At 41.5% G+C, this 24,682-nt stretch overlaps 1 protein-coding gene across 1 annotated transcript in view; it reads left to right on the top strand.

Moving 5' to 3' along the window:
* Positions 1-24,682, top strand: part of LOC138765988 (interleukin-13 receptor subunit alpha-1-like) — a 52,973-nt gene that overhangs the window by 3,970 nt on the left and 24,321 nt on the right. The window contains exons 2-4 of the mRNA XM_069943230.1: positions 14,195-14,334; positions 19,432-19,579; positions 22,676-22,796. Of these exons, the coding sequence (XP_069799331.1) occupies positions 14,195-14,334; positions 19,432-19,579; positions 22,676-22,796 (409 nt within the window). The remainder of the gene's footprint in view (positions 1-14,194; positions 14,335-19,431; positions 19,580-22,675; positions 22,797-24,682) is intronic.

Below are 24,682 nucleotides of genomic sequence, written 5' to 3'. Positions count from 1 at the left end.
CACACCATTAGCTTTAATGGGGGTCTGTTTGGTTTACATTATGAGGTCTGGCATCTTCACAGTTCAAATAGTGCTGCACGCTGTGCTATGTTTGCCTGAGCTGCAGTCACAGTTTTGTAAGTTGTTATTGGGAAACAGTCAACAAGCTGACTGGTGTTTTGGTGGAACACAGGGGGAGATTTATCACACTGGTGTAAAGTGAAACTGGCTCAGTTTCCCCTAGCAACCAATCAGATTCCACCTTACATTCCTCACAGACTCTTTGGAAAATGAAAAGTGGAATCTGATTGGTTGCTAGGGGCAACTGAGCCAGTTTCACTTTACACCATGTTTCATAAATCTCCACCAATATGCTTGGTTAAAGGGATTGTCCAGCGAAAATCTTTTTCTTTCAAATCAACTGGTGTCAGAAAGTTACATAGATTTGTAATTTATCTATTAAAAATCTCAAGCCTTCCAGTACTTATTAGCTACTGTATGTCATGCAGGAAAAGTTTTATTTTCAGTCTGACACAGTGCTCTCTGCTGACATCTCTGTCTTGGTTTTTTATGAATCCCCATAGGAAACCTCTCCTGTTCTGAACAGTTCCTGTCTCGGCCAGAGGTGTCAACAGAGAGCACTGTGTCAGACTGAAAATAAAAACATTTCCTGCAGGACATATAGTAGCTAATAAGTATGGGAAGACTTGAGATTTTTTAACCCCTTAAGGACGGAGCCAGTTGTCATTTTTGCGCTTTTGTTTTTTCCTCCTCGTGTTTAAAAGGCCACTGCACTTGCATATTTCCCCCTACAGACCCACATGAGCCCTAATTTTTGCGGCACCAATTATGCTCTGCAAATACAGACTTAATTTTTCTATAAAATATGCTGCAAAAGCAGAAAAATGTGTAGTGAAATTTGAAAAAAAGATGCAATTCCTTTTTTTTAGGGGTTTCGTATCTACGTCTTTCACCCTAAGGTAAAACTGACTTGTTATCTATGTTCCTTAAGTCAGTACGATTACAACGATATGTAACTTTTATATTATTTAATGGCTTGTAAAACATGTAAACCTTTTAAAGAAAACTAAATGTGTTTAAAATCGCTCTATTCCCATCCTTATAACGCTTTTATTGTTTGGTGTATGGGGCGGTATGAGGTGTAATTTTTTGCGCCGCGATCTATTCTTTCTTTTTGTACCTTGTTTGCGTATATGTGACTTTTTGATCACTTTTTATTACATTTTTTCTAGATTTAATGTAAAGAAAAATGTGCAATTTTGCAATTTGGCGGGTTTTTGCGCTTACGCTGTTTACTGTGCGAGATCAGGAATGTAATCATTTAATAGTTCGGGCGATTACGCACGTGGTGATACCAAATATGTTTTTATTTATTTATTTATTTTTAGTTATAAAATGGGAAAAGGGGATGATTCAAACTTTTATTAAAGGGGTAGTGCGGCGCTAAGAAATTATTCACAAAATAACACACATTACAAAGTTATACAACTTTGTAATGTATGTTATGTATGTGAATCGCCCCCTTCCCCGTGTTCCCCCACCCCCGCACGTGTACCCGGAAGTGTAGTGTACCATACATACCTGACACGCGTCGTCCCCCGTCCCCGATCTTCTGTCAACGACATAATCTTCAGGAGGCCGGGCGAATCGCTGCAGCCGTCCCTGATGCCGGACCCCCTTTGCCACGTCATTATTGTGAATAATTTCTTAGCGCCGCACTACCCCTTTAAGGGAGGGCGTTATTTATTAATAAAAACACTTTATTTTATTTTCACATACAGTAATTATCTCCCATTGAGATCAATGCTGTGTATATCCATCAGATCGGTGCTCTATTATAATGGTCTGCTGCATCTAAATGGATTGCCGATCACGGAGGAGCGATCCTTGCATCTTGTCCGGGCCAGGGTCTGCGCCGTAGTGGCGCTGATCCCGGCTCAGCATCCTAGTGCTTTCAGCTGCAGCAGCCGAACACTGATCTCATGGATCTATTCAGTATATCTATACTGCATAGATCTCAATGAGAGATCAGAGCAGTCATACTAGAAATCTCCCAGGGGTAATAACCCTTACCCCAGGGGGACTTCTAGTATGTGTGTAAAAAAAAAAAAAATTTTTATAAAAATACCTCTCCCCTTATAAAAAGTTGAATCACCCCCCCTTTCCCCATTTTATAGATAAAAATAAATAAACATATTTGAAATTGCCGCATGCGTAATTGCCCAAACTATTAATTTATTTAATTAGTGATCTCTCACGGTAAACGTCGCAAGTGCAAAAAAATTCCAAAGTGTAAAATTGCGCATTTTTGGTCGCATCAAATCCAAAAAAATTGTAATAAAAAGCGATCAAAAAGTCACATATGTGCAATCAAGGTACCAATAGAAAGAACACATCATGTCGCATAAAATTACACCTCACACAGCCCCATAGGATAGAAGCACTATTAGCATGGTAATAGAGCGATTTTAAGGAACATATATTTAAAAAAAAAAAAAAAAAAAGGTTTTAATTTTTTAAAAGGCATCAAATAAAATAAAACTTATGCAAGTTACATATGGTTTTTTTTTTTTTTTTCAATTTCATCACACATTTAATTTTTTTCTGGTGTTGCAGTGTACTTTATCCGAAAATTCAGCCTGTCATTGCAAAGTACAATTAATGGCACAAAAAAATAAGGGCTCATGTGGGTTTGTAGGTGAAAAAAGTCCTATGGCCTTTTAAGCACAAGGAGGAAAAAAGAAAGCGCAAAAAATGGAAATTGGCTCTGTCCTTAAAGGGCAACTCCGGCGTTTTTTTCCCCCTTAACTAACACACATTACAAATTTATATAACTTTGCAATGTATGTTAGTCACCTGCCTGGAGCCGTTCCGCCTCAGTTGTCAGACATAGTAGTGTCTGTGGAAATCCTTAGAGAGCAGAGACCGCTAATATAAGAGTTAATAAGAAGAGCATAATGCAGTGTTAGGTAAAAGGTCAATATACAGTAATACACCACAGATTCAGACTCAATAGACAAAAAAAGTTGTTACATGACAAAAACTAAATCAATGTTAGACAGTGGATAGTGTAGGTAATCTACCATAGTACTTGGTGCGAGGGTGTATAGTTAAAGGACAAGTTCGGCAAATTTTTTTATTAAAGTATTGTTTTACCCCCCAAAAGTTATACAAATCACCAATATACACTTATTATGGGAAATGCTTATAAAGTGCTTTTTTTCCCCTGCACTTACTACTGCATCAAGGCCTAAAGAGTAACTGTCATGTTTTTTTTTATTGCATAAATCAGTAGTATAAGCGATTTTAAGAAACTCTGTAATAGGTTTCATCAGCCAAAAAAGCCTCCTTCTGTACTCAAGAAGCAATCTCCCAGCCTCCCCCCCTGACTTCTTATCTGTGCATTATCAGGCAAACACGTCTTCATTACAGAGAAGCCAGTGAAGACGGGCTCTGCTCTCTCCATTGTAAGCCTATGAAGGGGGGAGGGGCCGAGGGAGATGAGGGAGCAGGAAGAGGTGACATGAAGGTCAGCTGTTTGTAGACTCTCTGGGCACCTAAAACGCTAAAATCAGGTGTCAGAAAGGTCAGTGCTTATCTATGAACTTACTGAGAGAAGATTGCAGGGTGTTGTGCTGTGCAGGACTGCTCCGTGCTCAGTCACTCCTAACAGCCCCTCCCCTCTCCATAGCCACATAATGGAGACAGAAATCCTGCTTCATTTGATGTGAGGGGGGGAGGCTGGGAGATTGCTTTTTCACTACAGAAGGAAACTCTTTTAGTACATAAAACCTATTACAGAGTTTCTTAAAATCGCTTGAACTGTTGATATTTAATGTTTTCAGAAAAATGACCCTGAAATGACAGTTACGCTTTAACTTCCTGGATAACATGGTGATGTCACGACCCGACTCCCAGAGCTGTGCGGGCTGTGGCTGTGGGAGAGGATGATAGCCGAGGGATGCTCAGTGTCCCTCCAGTGCCCTGTGTCCCTCAGTGTCCCCCTGCCATCATCCTCTCCAGCAGCCACAGCCCGCAGAGCTCTGGGAGTTGGGTCGTGACATCAACATTTTATTGTACGTGCACACTTCGGAAATGTGACGTAAAATCCTTTGTGGAATCTGCCCGCCTGCACGTTCATTCACGTCAGTGACTGCAGCTGTGTCCCGCCTCACTCACTGATTGGCTCAGTGGGGCAGTGACATCACAGAATCGGTAGCCTGGCAGGGGACCACGAGTGGTGACTGCACAGGGATGGGTATCATAGGACCTTATTACCATGATCCCACCACCACTTTAAAATATTTTTTTAAAGCTGGACTCGATATATCCAACCAAAACTAGCTCCGAATCCTACACCACAGCTCTGCTTACAATGCTGTCAAAGGCGAACTCCAGATTTATGTTAGTTCCCCCCCCCCGTTAGCTCCTCCCCCATCTCGCTGCAGGAGTTTCTAATGAGTGTATGGAACCCAACTCCTGCAGTAAAATTGGGAGAGAGGTGTGCAACTGAGCACATCTCGTCTCAGCCTAGCAATCCATGGGGGTCTGAACACTGGGACCCCAATTGATGAAAACCTTTAACTCACCTCTGTGACAAGTAAAAGCTTTGTGTTTGCATAGTATTATATCTATAAGTGCAGAAATACACATGTAGTTGCATTATGCAGTACGTTTCTATTTTCATAATTTTTTCCCCCCCGTGTTTTTTTTTTTTTTGTTCTCTGGTTTTCACTTTGTGTTCTGTGTATATAGTGATATCAAGTTACACTATTTTTGACACGCAATAATCTTCCTCGGCCATTATAACTCCTACATAAATCCTCACAGTCTCGGAACTGCAGGAACATTTATTAGCCCAGCGCAAAAAAACGGCAGCCTTAAAGGGGTAGTGACATTAATATTTATTCACTAAATAACACACATTACAAAGTTATATGACTTTTGTAATGTGTGTTATTTAAGTGAATGGCCCCCTTCCCCATGTTCCTGGGGTCGGTGAGTATAATGCACCACACTTCCGGGGTGGGGGGAACACGGGGGAGGGGGCCATTCACCTAAATAACACACATTACAAAGTTGTATAACTTTGTAATGTGTGTTATTTAGTGAATAAAGTTGAACGCCACAATACCCCTTAAATAAATGTTCCCCCAGGTGAGGGTCTTCTATGTATTTATGTGATTTACGGCTTCTTGCTACTACATCTTACTTTTATATATATATAATGACTTACCCTATCTGTATCAGTTATCTTATCATTTTTCTTTAATCATTGTTTTTTATAGTTTGTGTTGACATTGTGGAGACCTTGGCACCAATTTCTTGTTTCCTTAAAATTCTTGTTTCAACATCCACATTCCACATTGGAAATGGTCTGTGGACTGAGCGTATGTTATCTTCACATCTAAGTAACATTGATTTTTTTATTCCACCTTTTATTTTGAAGCTTAGTCCATAGACAAATAAAGAAATTTCTTTTCTTTTCATCTGAACTAGAAGTGCAACGTTCACGAACCCTTCATTTACATTACAGGCATCCTACAATATATTTCAGCATCATGAAAGTTCTGTATAGGGAAACACTCCTTTGGAATAAATTATAAGTGTTTGGCCTAGGCCTTTTTGGGGCAGATGTCTCCAGACGTTTTCCCCCCCAAGCCCCTGTAATGCTAAAGGTCCCACATGCACGTTTGCTGAACCCACTGATGCTGGGGTGAGGGTGGAGGTTATAAGGCATGTTATAACCCAACCCTTTTTTTCTATGGGAAATAAGCCACCGAGGTGTCTCCTAGGACACATAAACGAGGGATTGAGTGGGGTAGCTAAATGATTGTTCAGCCAAAGGCAGTTGTATGTGCATGGCCAATATAAGTCTTGTTTGCTGTTGCTGGCTGCAGTACCAAGTGCATATTATATGATCCAGAGACATGATGTGCCAGGCCCTCTAATCCAGTCAGCAGCTATAGTGGGGTCCCGCCTCAGCTGCTGACTGGCTGAGCAGGCCTAACATGTCACTTCCCAGGTCCCCACTCAAGAAGCGGCTGGCACCAGAGCTGCAGGATACCGGCACCAGTGCTGAAGTGGGGAAGGTTATTAGTGCCAAGAGAAAATGGCGCCAGAGTAAGTGTCCTATTACAAGAAGTGATTTTTAATGACGAACTATAAACGATCGCAAGCAAGATTGTTTATCGTTAACCTGAAATCGTTCACCATATTACACAGAACGATAATCTTTAGATACGATCGTTATTGCGATCGTTTATTCCTTCTGATCTCAGGAAAACAAAGGGCAATGTGCTATTACACTGAACGATTAGTGAAAAAGTGCGAAACTAGAGCGAACAAATGTGGAATTACAGCGAACAATTAACGATAATTTTAGGTTCAGATCTAAATCAACGATCGACATACAAACGATTTTTCGATCGTTGCCTGCAATTACACATTGTCGGTTAAATTCGAACGATATAACGATTTTTCACACGATAATCGTCCCATGTAATAGGGCCCTTAAGATGCCTATATTTAAGCCAACTAGTAGCTGGTCTAAACTGGGCCTTAACTTACACCCGATTTATCAAAAGTATAATCCATATTGATAAGTCTGCCTCATTGGTAGACCATATAGGTTTACATTGTCTATGAGTTGACATGGTAAACAAGCAGTTTTTTGTTCCTCAGCAGATCAGCCTGATGCCAATAAGTACCCAATGTAAAAGGGTCCTCAGAGAGTTTTAGTAAATGTTTCTCAGTGGCCTCCTGTACACATAAGACAGATTTTCAGATCTATAGGGTTCTATTAGGCGCAGACACCCTTCAGGATTTGTCCTGGAAATTGGTCCGTACATTATAGGACATGTCCTATTTTTGCCTGGAATGAGAGTATCCAGAAATCAGTTCCGGATATACATGAAAGGTGTCTGTGGCCAATAGAAGCCTATAGGTCCGGAAATGTATCCAGATACACACATATAAATGGTGTGTTTATAGCCAGGAAGTAATGTCCACACCATATTTTTTGAGTTGTGTTAGTTTCTGTGTTGCTTGCAGGGTTATTACATCTTGCATGACTGCATGTCATAAAATCTTTTGTTCAATTACTATAGGAAGTGTGCCACCATAGACTTGTCAGAGCTGTACTTGTCTACTGTTTATAACTGGAAAAAAGGCATACATTGCAACCCTTGAATTTTGCTATCTTTTGCCATGTAGTTTAGTGTAATTAATGTGCAATGTTGCTTCCCTGTGTTTTCTGCATAGAATATCACCATATTTAGTGGCCCTATAAGTCAATGTAATGACAAGGGAAAAAAACAAGGCTAGGCATCCATCCACAGACAGCTGTCATTACATTGACTTATAGGGCCACTTAAATGAGTACTCCGGGCCGGGGGGTATTTTGGAGGATCGCCGGGGAGGGGGTCGAAATTGAAGCACGAGGTCACTTACCTCCCCCGTTCTAGCGCTGGTGCCCTGATTCCGCCGCCCGGTAATCCCGTCCCACGGCCTTTTCCTGGTCAGAGCTGCCGCATGAGACGTGACGTCTCAAGGCAGCCCTGCCATTCAGCTCCGAGGCGGGACTCTGGAGTCCCAAGGCGGGACTCCGCTATGGCCGCTGATTGGTCACGTCTCATGCAGCAGCTCTGACCAGGAAGCGGCCGCGGGACAGGATTACCGGGCGGCGCGATCCGGTGCTGGAACGGGGGAGGTATACTATTGAAACCGCAGCCGTTAGTTCACATAGTGAATAAAATAACGGCTGCTGTTCGCAGTGGCAGTCAAATTAATGTCTGTGTTGTTAATTTGTGGCCGTTATTTTACATTGTTCACACAGATTTTTTTTTTTTTATCACCATAATTTACACATAATTAAATAGCTCTTTAAAATAACCACACCCAACATTATTGGTATTAAAAAGCGGCCTAGTTGAACCTAAACTTGAATAATGTACCAACGGCCATCTTTGTAATGACCGCTGCCAAAATATGATAAACAACGGTATGATCATCAAATAACAGCCATTGAAAATCGTTGTGTGAACATGGCCATAATCTGTATTTTTTTATTGTTTGATTAGAATTTTTGTTATTTCTCTCGTACATCACACAGTTAAGCCTCTATACTTTTAAAAATAAGGAAATATTATACTCTAAGCTGATAATTCTCTTTTTGGCTGATTTCCATCCCCACTTATTGTGGCCTACTTAACTGCACATGAGATCACACATGAGATCGCTTGTAGAATGTCACACGAAGCACTTAGGACATTGCATGCAAGACGCTGGTTATTCTTTGTCTAAATTGTCTATAACATTGTAAAATCATCTTTACTAAGGAATGGCACCGTTATTTCATTTTTTAAGATCTTTGTAAGAACAACTTTTAAACTTGCAGCCCTATGCCAAATTTGTGTGGTCTAGTGTCTGTGCATTAGACTTGCCCCTCCGTCCCTCCTCCCTGCCCTCTTTATCATAAGGAATGCCCCAGGCAGGTATTCTCCTGTTCATAACCTGTAAGAACACTGCAAATGTGTTGGATCGTTACCGAGGACCGAGGAGGGACGGAGAGGCAGTGCAAGCCTGGACACAGATACTCTAATGGTGGTTTTACACGGAACGATTATCGTTCGAATTTGCACGATAACGATCACATTTGAGCGGTAATCGTTCTGTGTAAACACAGCGAACGATCAAGCGACAAGCGAGCAATCGTTCATTTTGATCTTTCAACAAGTTCTCAAATCATCAGTGGTCGTTCGCAAAAAATTTGCAGATCGTTCCGTGTAAACAGTCTTTCACCGATTTAAGCTATGTGTGAGATAGGCTTAAACGATCACAAAACTATTTTTCCGTACGATATATCATTTCGTCTAAACGCTGATCATTATGAAAAACACATCATTCACTCGCAATCGTTAATCGTACGATCGGGCAAATTATCGCTCCGTGTAAAAGTACCATTACACCACTTGGTCCATCTACCACCTTTTAGTATTTCCCTTCTTATTGTCTTAGGATAGATATATTCTAACATTCATTTAGTGTAGATTTACCTACCACATCTGCAGGAAGCATCTTCTACTCTTTCAGTAAAGTAACATTTTCTCTTGTTGTTTCTGATCTTTCTCCCAACTAACCTTTCACTGTGTCCTTCAGTTTTTTTTTCTAAAAACACTTCCCTCAACTTCTAAAAACACTTAGGGTATAAACCCACACACCGTATAAGCAGCGTATTTACTGCTGCGATACGCAGCAAACACGCAGCAAATACGCAGCAGATTAGATCTAAATAACTGAACATAGCATCAAATCTGTACCAACAAATCTGCTGCGTATTTGTTGCGTATCTGCTGTGTATACGGTGTGTGGGTTTATACCCTTAACCTGACTCGCTCCCCTGCAGGCTGTGCCCAGCCACTCATTTAGAAGGTCCATGCTGGCCACCAGGCAAAAGATATTCTTGGAGGCCCCTACGTTCACCTACATGGTGGAGGTCCTAGGTGCCCTATCTATGTTCCGTCCCTAATGCAATAGCTTACCAAAATAAGGTTTGTGTGAAAATAATTTGTGGTTCTCACCCACTAATAAAGTTAGTCTGTTTATTACTAAGGTGTCAGAAAACAGTCATTTCTGGATTACCTGTTTATCATTTTGATACTGCAGCACTATAAAATGGTGGCATATAGTTTCATTCTATAGTCCTGCTCATGCGGTTTGTCACTTTATATTAGTATAGATCAGGATTTCTGTTGTCTTCATTTACAAAGAATTGTTTGGACTGATGCATTGTGAAACAATGTAAGCAATAGTCATCGCGTTTGGGACACCTTAGAATATGTTACATTAGAAATTTAAAAAACTTGTATTATTATACAATAAGATTTCTTTATATAAAAGTAAACTCAATTGAAGAACAGTCTTTGGGATCTAATTATCTGTATTATATTTTTAGCGGAGGATAGACCCTTGTTCACACACACAGCATTAGATCCAAACTAAGGATATGTGGGAATTTCTTATTTGTACATTTTTTACTCTATTTATTTAGCTTGCACTTTTTCCCTTATGCCAATATAAATTGCACCATCTTTATCATATTTCTGCACGGTGTATAGTGAAGTGCATGTGGGACTCGTTTGCCTTTCAGATTTCTACTCCAGTCGTTAAGTAAATTAAGATTGTGCAACTTTTCATAGAAAATAATAAAATCGAAGACCCCATGAAATTTAAAGAGGTATTCCTCCTTTGATTTATCATAGTTTACATCTAGAAACAGGTGTAAACCATGGCAAAAATCTACACCTCCATCGTGCGGCAGGTGCAGGTCCCGCACACCTCTTGGTTATTCCGGTGCATAGGGACAGGGCTTTATTCATGACCAGCATGTGAGTACAACGGTCTTGATAAGTGTTTCCCAATATCTCTCCCCATCGTCAGAAGAAGGAAACTAAGTTTGCTAAATGCACGTATTTGTAAAAATATTTAATTTAACGTGTCCTACAAGTTTAACTGTGTTAGTTGGGATGGAAATACTCCTTTATGGTGCGTTCACACATACAGGATCTGCAGCAGATTTGATGGCGCAGATTTAATTCTGTGTTCTGTGTTTAGTTACATTGATATCAAATCTGCTGCGGATCCTGTATGTGTGAACGCACCCTCAGGCTGGGTTCACACTACGTATATTTGAGGCTGTATGTTTGAGGCTGTATAGCAACCAAAACAAGGAGTGGATTGAAAACACAGAAAGGCTATGTTCACATAATGTTGTAATTGAGTGGATGGCCGTCATTTAATGGCAAATATTTGCTGTTATTTTAAAACAACGGCTGTTATATTGAAATAATGGAAGTTATTTACCGTTATATGGCGGCCATCCACTCAATTTCAACATTGTGTGAACAGATCCTTTCTGGGTTTTCAATCCACTCCTGGTTTTGGTTGCTATGAGGACCTTACATGAGGACCAAATACAGCCTGAAATATACATAGTGTGAACCCAGCCTCAGGGTATAAACACAAACACCGTATACGCAGCGTATTTACTGCTGCGATACGCAGCAAATACGCAACAAATACGCAGCAGATTAGATCTAAATAACTGAAAACAGCATCAAATCTGCACCATCAAATCTGCTGCAGATCTGCTGCATATCTGCTGCGTATACGGTGTGTGTGTTTGTACCCTTAGGGAGCAGATTAGATGTGATCCCTGGTATCTTTCATGCACTATATGCAAACGAATCGATTGCAAGCCAACCTCAACGTGACAACACCCCCCCATAGTTTATTCATTACTGAACCCATAAAGAGTGGCAAATGATTGACTCCCAGTCATCTCCAAGAGAGGTTGAATCATGCCACTAATAAAACCATTTAGATAAAAAACCTGTAGTTTCACATTTTGCATGTGTGCTTCATAGTGTGCACTCCAGGCGTTATCCATGCTATCTTTAATTTATGATTCCAAGGTACAAACCCTGAAAACCATCTATATAAGAATAGAAAGTGGAGCTGCTAGGATCTTCTGTATGACTATTTGTTTTAGGAGCTGCAGGAATCCCTACAAAGGCGTGGAGTGGTTTATCTCCTTTACTTTTATCACTTGTCTGGAGTCTTTTTATACACTCAGACAGCTGATCAACTATGTACAAGTTGCTCATGTTTAAGAGGCTTTAGATGATTTGGTTATGACGGATTGTGAAGCAATGTAATGCAATGTAAGTAATTCTTTAGTTTACTACCAGCAACATTTTAGGAGAACAGCCTAAAGCTTGTTCCACATGGCCACATTTTTGCTTCCATATTACCACTGCAAGTCCCATGGCTGTCAGTTCAGGTCACAAGTCCCATGGCTGTCAGTTCAGGTCACAAGTCCCATGGCTGTCAGTTCAGGTCACAAGTCCCATGGCTGTCAGTTCAGGTCACAAGTCCCATGGCTGTCAGTTCAGGTCACAAGTCCCATGGCTGTCAGTTCAGGTCACAAGTCCCATGGCTGTCAGTTCAGGTCACAAGTCCCATGGCTGTCAGTTCAGGTCACAAGTCCCATGGCTGTCAGTTCAGGTCACAAGTCCCATGGCTGTCAGTTCAGGTCACAAGTCTCATGGCTGTCAGTTCAGGTCACAAGTCTCATGGCTGTTATTTCAGGCCATTAGACCTAGTCAGAATGAGACTCACTAGAAGTTCGGGTCTCCCTGCATACCAACATGCATTTAGACCACAATGTGCTAACATTACAGTTTCTTTGCGTGTTGCTATCTAGGAAGACCCAAATTTCCGGATTAACAGAGGAACTTCCCACTGATCCGGCAGTGGGTGTCATGACAGGTAAACTTTAATACTAGTTCAATAGAGCAGCTCGAAAAACACTTGTGTGGAGCCCTTTTATTATCAGGTTCTCCCACTGTAACAGAGAAAACTGCACAGTGATTGTAAAGTTGATTTTTTTTTTGAGTTTTCGTGTATGCTAAAGAAAACAAACTAGTTTTGATTCTTTTTTTTTTTTTTTTTTTTTTTAAATAATGGAAGTCAATAAAACAGATCCAATGGGTGGCTCACAATTGCGTTTTTGCATCTGTTTTGCTTTTTGTTTTTTTTTTGTTATAAAATGTGTATGTTAAAAGGACTTTAAGGGTACGTTCACACTTAACGGATCCGCAACGTATTTTCTGCTGCGGATCCGGAGCAGATCCGCAGCAGATTTAATTTAAATAACTGAACACAGCATCAAATCTGCACCATCAAATCTGCTGTGAATCCTGTAGGTGTGAATGCACCCTAAAGACACAGTTTGAACCCAGCCTTAGATTCCAAGAATATCTTGGTGGATCAGGTTTTACTGCTGGACTTATTTAACCTTCTACCTACAAACCCTTGGGAAACTCGTGCATTGCAGCTTGTCAAAAACGTATCTCTGCCACCACTGTGATTTTAATGTGCGTTGTTGGTATGTAACAGAAATACTGCCACCATGTGTTTGGGAGACTGTGGGACACGCTAAGGCATGTGTATATGTGGGATAGTAAAGGAGAAAACCGATTGCTGCCGTTGCCAGTGAGAGCCGTTCAACCAATCACTGACCACTGTTCCGTCTCTGTTAGCAATTAGAAATAGGATATAGAAAGAACATTACCAATATAATGTTAGTTGTTTTTTTCAGGTGGAGGTAAATCTGTCCAAGTGGCATAAAGCCATAAGAATTGAAATCTGGCCTTTCTTAAAGGGGTTATTCAGGCTTAGAGAAGCACAACCACTTTCTTCCAGAAACAGCACCATTCTTGTTTGGGTTTTGCAGCTTAGTTTCAGTTAAGGAAATGGAGCTGAATTGTGATACCACACACAACTGGAGATAGGGGTGGTGCTGTTTTTGTTAGAAAGTAGACTCTGTACCCACAATCTGACCCCCCAAAACCACTTGTACCTATAGATAGCTGCTTTTAATCCAAGGTCTGTCCTGGGGTCCGTTCGGCAGGTGATGCAGTTATTGTTCTAAAGAAAAACTACTTCTAAACTTGCAGCCCTGTGTCAAATTGGTGTGGCCTAGAGTACCCAGGCCCTAGGATAGCGACACCCCTCTGTCCCTCCTCCTCGCCCTGGATCGTTGAGGCACTTGTGCAGTGTTCAGACAGGTGATGAATAGGAAAAATCCTGCCTGGGGCATTCCTAATGATGAGAAGGGAAGAAGAAGTGGTGCCTAGGGTACATACACTCTAGGCCACACCAATTTGACACAGAGCTGCAGGGTTAAAAGTTGTTTTATAGGACAATAACTGCATCACCTGCCGAACGGACCCCAGGACAGATCTTGGATTAAAAGCAGCTATCCAAAGGTACAAGTGGTTTGGGGGGGGGGGGGGTCAGATTGTGGGTACAGAGTCACTTAAAGGCCTTTAAAAACCTCACTGGTTTAAGATGTTACTTGATTTGGTGTAAAATAAAAACTTAATTGTAAGTGATGCTTTTCTACTTTGTGTTATTTCTTTCTTTCTTAAATTATCTTCTATTTCTCATTTTGAATGGCAAACCAAGGAGACTGAAAGTCATCTCCATGTCTGTGCTATCTGCTTAAATCTTAGATAGCTCTTTTTTGTTCCCATTTTAAATATGTTAATTTTCAAGACTACAAAGACTGCACTTTCAAACTTTATTCACTATATTAATATTATCAATAATAATATTTTTCTTATGACAGGGCAACTTCTTCCCCCGACCAACATAACATTTGGCATGAATGGAATATTTTGTCTCTTTTGGACATGGACGCCCACGGCTAAAACCACAAACTGTTCATTAAAGTACAAAACCGAGATTTTAACATCTCCTTCACATACGGTAATTCATTCATCTTTCTTACATGTGATTTTGTTTTAATTTTAAAACTTTTAGCATTAACAATATTAAGCTTTTGAATTTTGACTATTTGTACTATGAAAGCCTAGACATTCATAGAACACATCTTCTAAACGTTAACCACTAAACATAGGAAATACGCAAATCCCAGCAATTCCTTCCTCTTGTTCTCATGTTGCAATCAAGATTGTGAAATATATAAAGTAGTTCTATACATGAATAAATCTATTGCCATAATCTAAAGGCCATATTTCCCACAACATGAAAAAAAGTAAGAAAAGTAAAGTTACAAAAACCCTACAGAAAGTGATGTCGTCTTCCCAGACAGACACTGTGCTCTTTGCTCTTACAAATCTATAACTTTCTTTTACAGTTTTTATGATACATGGAAAAAAAAGGGTGTTTTGAATCTTTAATTCTTGTGTTTTTTGTTTTTATTCTGTTAGTCCCCTTAAAGGGCCTTTTACCCAGGACGATTATCATACAAACGCTCAAAGTTAACCAATAATCTTCTGGTGTAAATGCGGGAACAATCAAACTATGAACGAAAAATCGTTCATATGTCATTGATCGCATCTTTGGAGCTGTCCTCAAAATCACTGTTTATGGCTATCAAGTCTTTCAGTGTAAACACTTAGGGTCCATTTACACAGAAAGATTATCTGGCAGATTATCTGCCTAAAATTTGAAGCCAAAGCCAGGAATGGATTTTAAAATAGTAGAAATCTCAGGCTTTCCTTTATGATCTGATCTCTGTTTATAGTCTGTTTCAGGCTTTGGCAGATAATCTGTCAGATAATCTTTCTGTGTAAATGGACCCTTAGCGTTCACAGTATACAGTATAGATATGAACGCAATTAGGAATGTTCACAAATTATATATGAATGCAATTACGATCACATTAATGACTTTTCAGAGCGATTTATCTTCTCGTCTAAATGCCTATCATTTGCTAAACAAGCGAACCTAATGGTGCATTTACACAGAGAGATTTATCTGACAGATTTTTGAAGCCAAAACCAGGAATGAATTTGAAAAAAAAGAGAAATCTCAATTTTTCCTTTACGAACGGTTCTCTGTTTATAGTCTGTTTCTGGCTTTGGCTTCAAAAATCTGTCAGAGAAATCTCTCTGTGTAAACGCACTATTAGGGTCAATTTACACAGAAAGATTATCTGACAGATTACCTGCCAAAGATTTTAAACCAAAGCCAGAAACAGACTATAAATAGAGATCAGGTCATAAAGGAAAGCCTAAGATTTCTCTTTTTAAATCCATTCCTGGCTTCGGCTTCAAATCTTTGGCAGATAATCTGTCAGATAATCTTTCTGTGTTAACTGACCCTTACAGGACCCTTATTTTAGCAATTAACGATAAATGATAACAAATGAGATTGTTTATCGTTAACCTTTAATCGCTTACCGTATTACACATAACAATAATTGTTAGTTATGAAGGAACAATTTGGAATTACACTGAATGATTAGTGAACAAATGCAAAATTACAGCAAAGGAATGTGTAATTACAGCGAACGATTACCAATCATTTTAGGGTCACATCTTAATCAACTATCGACGACGCACAAACGATTTTTTGATCATTGCCTGCAATTACACATGACGAGTATCGTTTAAAGCCAAATGATACAACAATTTTCCACACGGTGATCGCCCTGTGTAATAGAGCCCTTACAGTGAGCACTTTATTGTTTAATACAGTGTCATATTAACCCCTTGCTGCAAAATCACGTACCGACACGTCCATTTCTGCACACCGTTGCGGCAGATGGACGTGGACATGGCAGGGATGACACGGGCACAGGAGCTCCATCCTTGTCATCCGCAAAGCCCCCAAAACAAAAATAAATGTTGGAAAAATGATAAAAATTTAAACATATTTAGTATCACTGCGTACGTAATGACGCTGGCAATAAAATTATTACATGATTAAACCTGCTCGGTGACCGCAAAAAATTTTAAATGAAAAAAAATTAATTTTTTCCCCCAAAATTTTTTGCATATCGGCTAAAATTTACCACTAACCTACAATACAATATGTCACAAAAAACATTCTCAGAATGAGACAGAAAAGTTATAGCATCACGTAGCTACAACTGCATAAAGTGAGACAGGTTGGATTTAAAAAATGGGCTCTGGTCCTGAAGGCCAAAATCAGTCCAGTCCTGGAGGGGTTAAAATACTGCAGTGGTATAAAGGTCTGGTATAAAGGTCTGATCACTCTATTAGTATACCCTGCCCTAGTACATATTTGCCTTCGGAATCGGAACAGGAAAAAAAAATGTGATAATGTGAACTTCACGTCAGCAAGGTAAATTCCAAGTGTGTGAAAGGATCAGATTGATTGATTGAATTATGTAGGTGGCAACAGATCAGTTGGAAACTGCCTATGGCCACTTGGCTGGAGGTCTGCTTCAAAGAAAATAAAAAATTCAGCAAAGCCTTAGGCAGATTTCACACATAGTAATTTGGTCAATATTTGGTTCTCATTTTGGAGCTTATTTTGATCAATGAATCCAGAAGACAAAAAAGGGTGCTCACTATTATTATTTTTATTTATTTTGTATTTATTTGTCTAGTTTTTTGGTCCTGTCGTTTTCACTCCTTGTTTTGGTAGCTTTTATAATAACACTTTTTTAGTTACTTACTGATACACAGTACCTCCATTATATTGTCCTCCTTCCCCGTGTGTGGTGGAACAAAGCTCCCATCCATAGATGTCAGCTGATGGTATTATGATTATACTATGTCACCCTGCCTTCTCTAACACCTCCCCCCCCCCCCAATGGTCCGCCTTCTATGGATGGGAGCTCCGTTTCACAGATCACTAGGATGGAAGACCAGCAGCAGGATTGAGCTGCATAACTGAAAAAAGGCACCATGTATCAGTAAATAACCAATACAGTGTCAGTATACAATACAGTGTCTTTCTAAAATTAGTTGAAGCCAACCCCTTTAATGTAATGGGCAAAAATGTTGCAGATGTGTGTACACTGGCCAAAGTTGAGTCTCCTGCTCAGTTCCGTTTCATGTTTTATATAGATACACACAAGGCCTTTAAAGCGAATGTACCATCAGACCTGAAGCACTGGAGGTGTGCCCACCCTCCCCAGTGTGATAAAACTGCTCCCCTCTGTGACGCCACTCCATTAGAATCAATGGAGTTGCGTCACAGGGGGGAGGGGTTTAGCCACAATGGAGGCCGGCGGAAATGGCACCATGCGCGGAAACTCAACCATGGTTCAAAAAAAGGGACGCAGCACTGGCATTCCCACACCGGCGCCAGTCTAGTCACGTAAAAAACTTAAAGCAATGTACCTGATGGTAAATTCACTTTAAAGCGACTCTGAAGCCACAATCTGCCCCCTCCTAACTTCTTGTACCTTCGCATAGCTGCTTTTAATCCAAGATCTATCCTGGGGTCCGTTCGGCAGGTGATGCAGTTATTGTACTAAAAAATACTTTTAAACTTGCAGCCTTGTGTCAGATTGGCGTGGCCTAGAGTGTCTGTGCCCAGGCTTGCACTGCCCCTCCGTCCCTCCTACCCACCCTCTTCACCATTAGGAATACCCCTGGGCAGGTGTTTTTCTATTCATCACTTGTCTGAAAACTGCACATGTGCCTTAATAATCCAGCACTTGTGCAGTGTTCTTACAGGTGATGAATAGGAGAATACCTGCCTGGAGCATTCCTAATGATGAAGAGGAGGGACGGAGGGCTGGTGCAAGTTTTATACACAGACACTATAGACCATGCCAATTCGACACAGGGCTGCAAGTTTAAAAGTTGTTTTTTAGCGCAATAACTGCATCACCTGCTAAACGGACCCCAGGAAAGATCCTGGATTAAAAGCAGCTATCTGATGGTACAAGTGGTTTGGGGGGGTCAGATTGTGGGTACAGAGTCGCTTTAAGGTAACCTGTAACTAGTTTCCTGTACCATTTCATGATAATTATCTATGCGATTTCTACTGGGAAGTCATTGGTGCATTTCCTGTTCTTGAATGACAGATCTCTCTCTATGGATATAGAAAGAGTCATGTGTCATTTAGGTTCACCTTGAGGTACACCCGTGCGTACTCTCATATAGAGCAACCGTTCTCTGTAAATTATGTATAGATGGAACTAGTGACTGATTCCATTGAAGACCTTTACATAGTGTAATTCATTTTTGGTAAATATTTTGCTAATACTACAAGTTATTTCTGAACAGTTTGAGCAACTTCTCTTTCCATGTTGTGCAAACAAATTACTAAATCCTTTGTCATCTAACAAGGAGGTTGTAAGATCATAGACATATTGTAGATAAGTAGTAGTAGTATGAAACAATAAGTAGAAAACTGCTTCATTGCAGAACAAACCTATTTGAGCTTCCAGTTCACTGGGTGAATCACTTGACTGGGAATGTCTTTTATTTATAAGACCCTGGTGACAATAGAATAACTAAATGCTCTGTAAATCTGGTGATTTCACTATCAACAAGGAACAAATGCCCTGGTATATTGTAAGTACCGTCATAGGTTCGGTGTCCACCGAAACAGTTTAGTATTTTAGAATTTGTAGATAGGTTTACACCATGAGGAAGAGTAGCTGGTTCTGCTAGGTAGGACCAATTGTTGGAATTGGTTTTTGGAATTATCATTAAGCATGACCTCCTGTGAGTAGAAGTTCCTTGTTACAACTATAGCAGGTCATTGGAGGGTCCCGCTATCATGTTTCTCCATGCGTGAAAAGGTATTTGGGACACAGGTTCTTCATTGACCGCTCCACCAGAGGTGACTGCTTCCTGAATCTTTTAGGACTTCTCCACATCCTGGTTCGTTCTTCTTTCGGCCACTATAGTGTTTACCACAACAGAAATTGTAGTGATATACAATTGGCACACAGCGTAGCTGAAAATGTTTATTTTTTTTTAGTGTTTAAAAGTTCAATTAACCTATGAAGATTTCTATTGTTTATATATCAAATGTTTTCATGCTACATTTTCTGTATACGATGTAGGCACAATCTGTGTATTTTTTAGTATTTTTTAGTAGTATTTGTATTACTTTTTTCTCTTTTAGTCGCCCGGAGGGAGAGATAAACATCCGTACTATACATTATTTCTGGACACTAGAATTGATTTAAACAAAAACCTCACCTTAAAGGTTTACACTGAATGTGACAATACAACAAGTGCCCCAAAGAATTTTATATCTCCTCTGGCAACAGGTAAGATGAGACCCAAATATATAACTTTATTATTGATTAACAAATCATTCATCTAGGTGCAGAGTGCAAGCCAGCACACAAATAACTAAAGCCTATACTGCACAAGTATCTTGACATAGCAATGACCCCAGCTCTTCCAGTTTTTTAGATCAGTACAATGATTGTTGGTCGCTTTTATTTTCTGCATTGTCCATTTTGTAACATAATCCTTTCTGCTATTTTGCCAGTGTGTGCCCTGGAGACATTCCCCAGTATGGCAAAAGACCAGGTGAATCCAGCCTATCTTCTCTCATTCACCACCTCTATGCCCACCTGCATATGTCTTCTCCCCTCTGATAGTCACAAAGGCAGTAAATAAGACTGGCTAACTCTGGGCTACTGCAGTGCTGGGGAATAGCCTCATCTGAGCTATTATAGAAGGGTCAGAAATCCTCTTTACTATTAGTTTCTCATACTCCTGCAATGTTCCCAAGTGATTCTTCGTTCTGATCAAATTTGCTGTGAATATTGAAATTTACATCAGGAATGGTTTATGGCTTATACACAGGTAATATCTGTCGGCAAATATAATGGGGAAAATAAGTATAAGATATACTGACAATTTTGCAACATACAAAAGAATAAAGAGATGTGTAATTTTTAGCAAAGGTACACATCAACTGTCACAGACAATCTATTTATAAGATTCCAGAAAATCACATTGTTTGATTTTTAAATAATTAATTTGCATATTATTGCATGAAATAAGTATTTGATACAATAGAAAAACAGAAATTAATATTTGGTACAGAAACATTTGTTTGCAGTTACAGAGGTCAGATGTTTCCTAAAGTTCTTGACCAAGTTTGCAAGTTGTGTCCCACTCCTCAGATCTGTTTCTACAGATCTTCTTTAGATCTTTCAGGTTTCGGTGCTGTTGCTGGGTAACATTGAGTTTCAGCTCCCTCCAAAGATTTTCTATTGGGCTTAAGGGCTCATGAGACTGGCTAGGCCACCCCATGCTATGGAGCCACAACCCATTTTCAATGCTTTTACTGAGGGATGCAAGTTGTAGGCCAATATCTTGCATTACGTGGCCCCATCCATCTTCCCAGCAGTACGGTACAGTCATCTTGTCCCCTTTGCAAAAAAGCAACCTGCAAAGTATGATGTTTCCACCACCATGCTTCACAGTTAGGACTGTGTTTTTGGGGTTGTACTCATTCTTCTTCCTCCAAACATGAGGAATGGAGTTGCTACCAAAAAGTTCTATTTTGGTTTCATCTTACCACATGACCTTCTCCAATGCCTCCTCTGGATCATCTAGATCAGGGGTGTCAAACTCACATACACAGTGGGACAAAATTGAAAAATTGGACAAAGTTGCGGGCCAACCTTGATAATTATGGAAGCGCGATTTCGGCGGTCCTGGCATTGTCAGTGGTTTGAGTCTCCCATCGCTGTGCACGATTATAAATGACATGATAAATTGCTATGACATGATTAAACCCCAACTCATGTAATAGCCAACTCCCCCAATATTGCCCCATGTTGTAGCCAACCCAACCAAAATTGCCCCACATATTAACCAGCCCCCCAAGTGTCCACTCCCCAAGTGCCCTCCCCAGTAGTCTCATTAAGCAGCCAGCCCTACCCATATTCTCTTATAAAGTAGCCAGCCCTTCCCCATAGTCTCTTATATAGTAGCCAGTCCTCCTCAATAGTAGCCAGCCCACCCTGTAGTCTCCTATAGTAGCCAGCCGTCCCAATAGCGCGCAAATAGTAGCCAAGTCCCCAAATGTTTCATATAGTAGCCAGCCCTGGCCCATAGTCTCATATAGTAGCCAGCCCTCCACCATAGTCTCTTTATTTAGTAGCCAGCCCTCCCCAAAGTCTCTTATATATTAGCCAGCTCTCCCCCATAGTCTCTTATATAGTAGCCAGCCCTCCCCCAAAGTCTCTCATATAGTAGCCAGCCCTCCCCCACAGTCTCTTAAATAGTAGCCAGCCCTCCCCCACAGTCTCTCATATAGTAGCCAGCCCTCCCCCACAGTCTCTCATATAGTAGCCAGCCCTCCCCCACAGTCTCTTATATAGTAGCCAGCCCTCCCCCATAGTCTCATATAATAGCCAGCCCTTCCTCATAGTCTCTTATATAGTAGCCAGCCCTCCCCCATAGTCTCTTATATAGTAGCCAGCCCTCCCCCAAAGTCTCTCATATAGTAGCCAGCCCTCCCCCACAGTCTCTTAAATAGTGGCCAGCCCTCCCCCACAGTCTCTTATATAGTAGCCAGCCCTCCCCCATAGTCTCATATAATAGCCAGCCCTTCCTCATAGTCTCTTATATAGTAGCCAGCCCTCCCCCATAGTCTCTTATATAGTAGCCATGGCATGCCAGATGTAATTCAAACTCTGAATTGCCTGGCGGGCCAAGTAAGGTTGCCACTCGTCTTTTGTTTCTTTCATTTTCTTATAGTTGCACCAACAGTTGTTGCCTTCTCCCCTTGCTGCTTTTCTATGGTCCTGTAGCCCACACAGCCTTGTGCTGGTCTACAGTTTTGTCCCTGGTGTCCTTAGACACTTCTTTGGTCTTGGTCATGGTGGTGAGGTTGGAGTGTGATTGAGTGTGTGGACAGGTGGGTTTTTTTTATTATAATTTTTAAAGGTAACACATTTAAACAGGTGTAATTAATATAGGTAATGAGTGCAGAGTAAGAGGAGCTTCTTAAAGAAAAACTAACAGGTCTGTGAGAGCCAAAATTGAGTGCTGGTTGGTTGTTCAAAACTTATTTCATGCAATTAAATGCAAATTATTATTTAACAATCATCCAATGTAATTTTCTGGATTTTTTGTTTTTTACGATTTACATACGAAATCGACAGTGTATCAAATACTTATTTCCCCACTGTATCTGGAAGTTATGTATTAAAATGCCTTTGAACTCTATGAAAGCCTATAGCTATGTTCCTCTTACTGACATGTATTTGCAATCTATATATGTGTAATTTATTGGTGTTTGGTCAGGTAGATCACTGCATTTACTTTTCATAATACAGTGGTTTAATTAACTCTGTATTAATGTATACATAACATAGCATAGTTTTCATCATTTATAGGCAATCCTGGAACTATGGTGAGAAACATGAGTTGTGTTTGGCACTATAAGGAATATGTGAACTGCACATGGAGACCTGGAGAAATCGCTTCACCCAGTGTTAACTATACGTTACATTACTGGTAAGTGATTTATGATGAATTATTACATTTAGGACAGTGAACACGCCGAAGGTTCTGATTTGCTTATGGATTTTGAATAAGGCTCTAGGGCAGGGGTGGGGAACCTCCGGCCCGCGGGCCGCATCCGGCCCCTGAGACCTCCCGATGCGGCCCGCGGCTCCCCTGTGACACGCGCTGCTCTGGAGGAAGGAAGGAGCCGGCGCACACAGCATCCTCTGTGACAGCTGCCGTGCTGTCTGTGTCGGCTCCTTCCTCCTCCAAAGCGGCGCGTGTCTTCAGTCTCCTGCGGGCCGCGCGCGATGACGTCATTTCATCGCGCGCCGCCTGCAGGAGAAGACCGGCACAGAGGACCTGGGAGAGAAGAGGACCTGGACTGCGTGGGAACGGAGGAAAGGTGAGAGGGATGTTTATTTTTTTTTTATTTGGGGGTTAAATAGGCTACCAGGGACATGACTGATGGGGGGGGGGGATAACTAGGCTACCAGGGACATGACTGATGGGGGGGGGGATAACTAGGCTACCAGGGACATGACTGATGGGGGGGGGGATAACTAGGCTACCAGGGACATGACTGATGGGGGTTAACTAGTCCACCAGGGACATGAGTGATGGGGGGGGGGATAACTAGGCTACTAGGGACAAGACTGTTGGGGGTTAACTGGTCCACCAGGGACATGACTGTTGGGTGTTTACTGGTCCACCAGGCATATGACTGTTGGGGGTTAACTGGTCCACCAGGGACATGACTGTTGGGGGGGGGGGGATAACTAGGCCACCAGGGACAAGACTGTTGGGGGTTAACTGGTCCACCAGGGACATGACTGTTGGGGGTTAACTGGTCCACCAGGGACATGACTGTTGGGTGTTTACTGGTCCACCAGGCATATGACTGTTGGGGGTTAACTGGTCCACCAGGGACATGACTGTTGGGGGTTAACTAGGCTACCAGGGACATGACTGTTGGGGGTTAACTAGGCTACCAGGGACATGACTGTTGGGGGTTAACTAGGCCACCAGGGACATGACTGTTGGGGGTTAACTAGGCCACCAGGGACATGACTAATGGGGGTTAACTAGGCCACCAGGGACAGGCCTGATGGGGGGTTAACTAGGCTACCAGGGACATGCCTGATGGGGGGTTAACTAGGCTACCAGGGACATGACTGAGGGATTAACTAGGCTACCAGGGACATGACTGATGTGGGTTAACTAGGCTATCAGGGATATGCCTGATGGGGGTTAAATAGGCCACCAGGGACATGCCTGATGAGGGTTAACTAGGCTACCAGGGACATGACTGATGTGGGTTAACTAGGCTACCAGGGACATGCCTGATGGGGGTTAACTGGTCCACCAGGGACAGGCCTGATGGGGGTTAGCTAGGCCACCAGGGACATGACTGTTGGGGGTTAACTAGGCCACCAGGGACATGACTAATGGGGGTTAACTAGGCTACCAGGGACAGGCCTGATGGGGGGTTAACTAGGCTACCAGGGACATGACTGATGTGGGTTAATTAGGCTACCAGGGACATGCCTGATGGGGGTTAACTAGGCCACCAGGGACATGCCTGATGGGGGGTAACTAGGCTACCAGGGACAAGACTGATGGGGGTTAACTAGGCTACCAGGGACATGCCTGATGGGGGTTAACTAGGCTACCAGGGACATGCCTGATGGGGGTTAACTAGTCCACCAGGGACAAGACTGATGCGGGTTAACTAGGCTACCAGGGACATGACTGATGGGGGTTAACTAGTCCACCAGGGACATGACTGATGGGGGTTAACTAGGCTACCAGGGGCATGACTGATGGGGGTTAACTAGGCTACCAGGGACATGCCTGATGGGGGTTAACTAGGCTACCAGGGACATGGCTGGGGGGGT

Source organism: Dendropsophus ebraccatus, chromosome 10 (genome assembly GCF_027789765.1).
Source record: "Dendropsophus ebraccatus isolate aDenEbr1 chromosome 10, aDenEbr1.pat, whole genome shotgun sequence".
In the NCBI taxonomy this organism is placed as follows: domain Eukaryota; kingdom Metazoa; phylum Chordata; class Amphibia; order Anura; family Hylidae; genus Dendropsophus; species Dendropsophus ebraccatus.
Note: the sequence above shows the minus strand (reverse complement) of the source record. Positions and strands in the feature narration are given on the sequence as shown.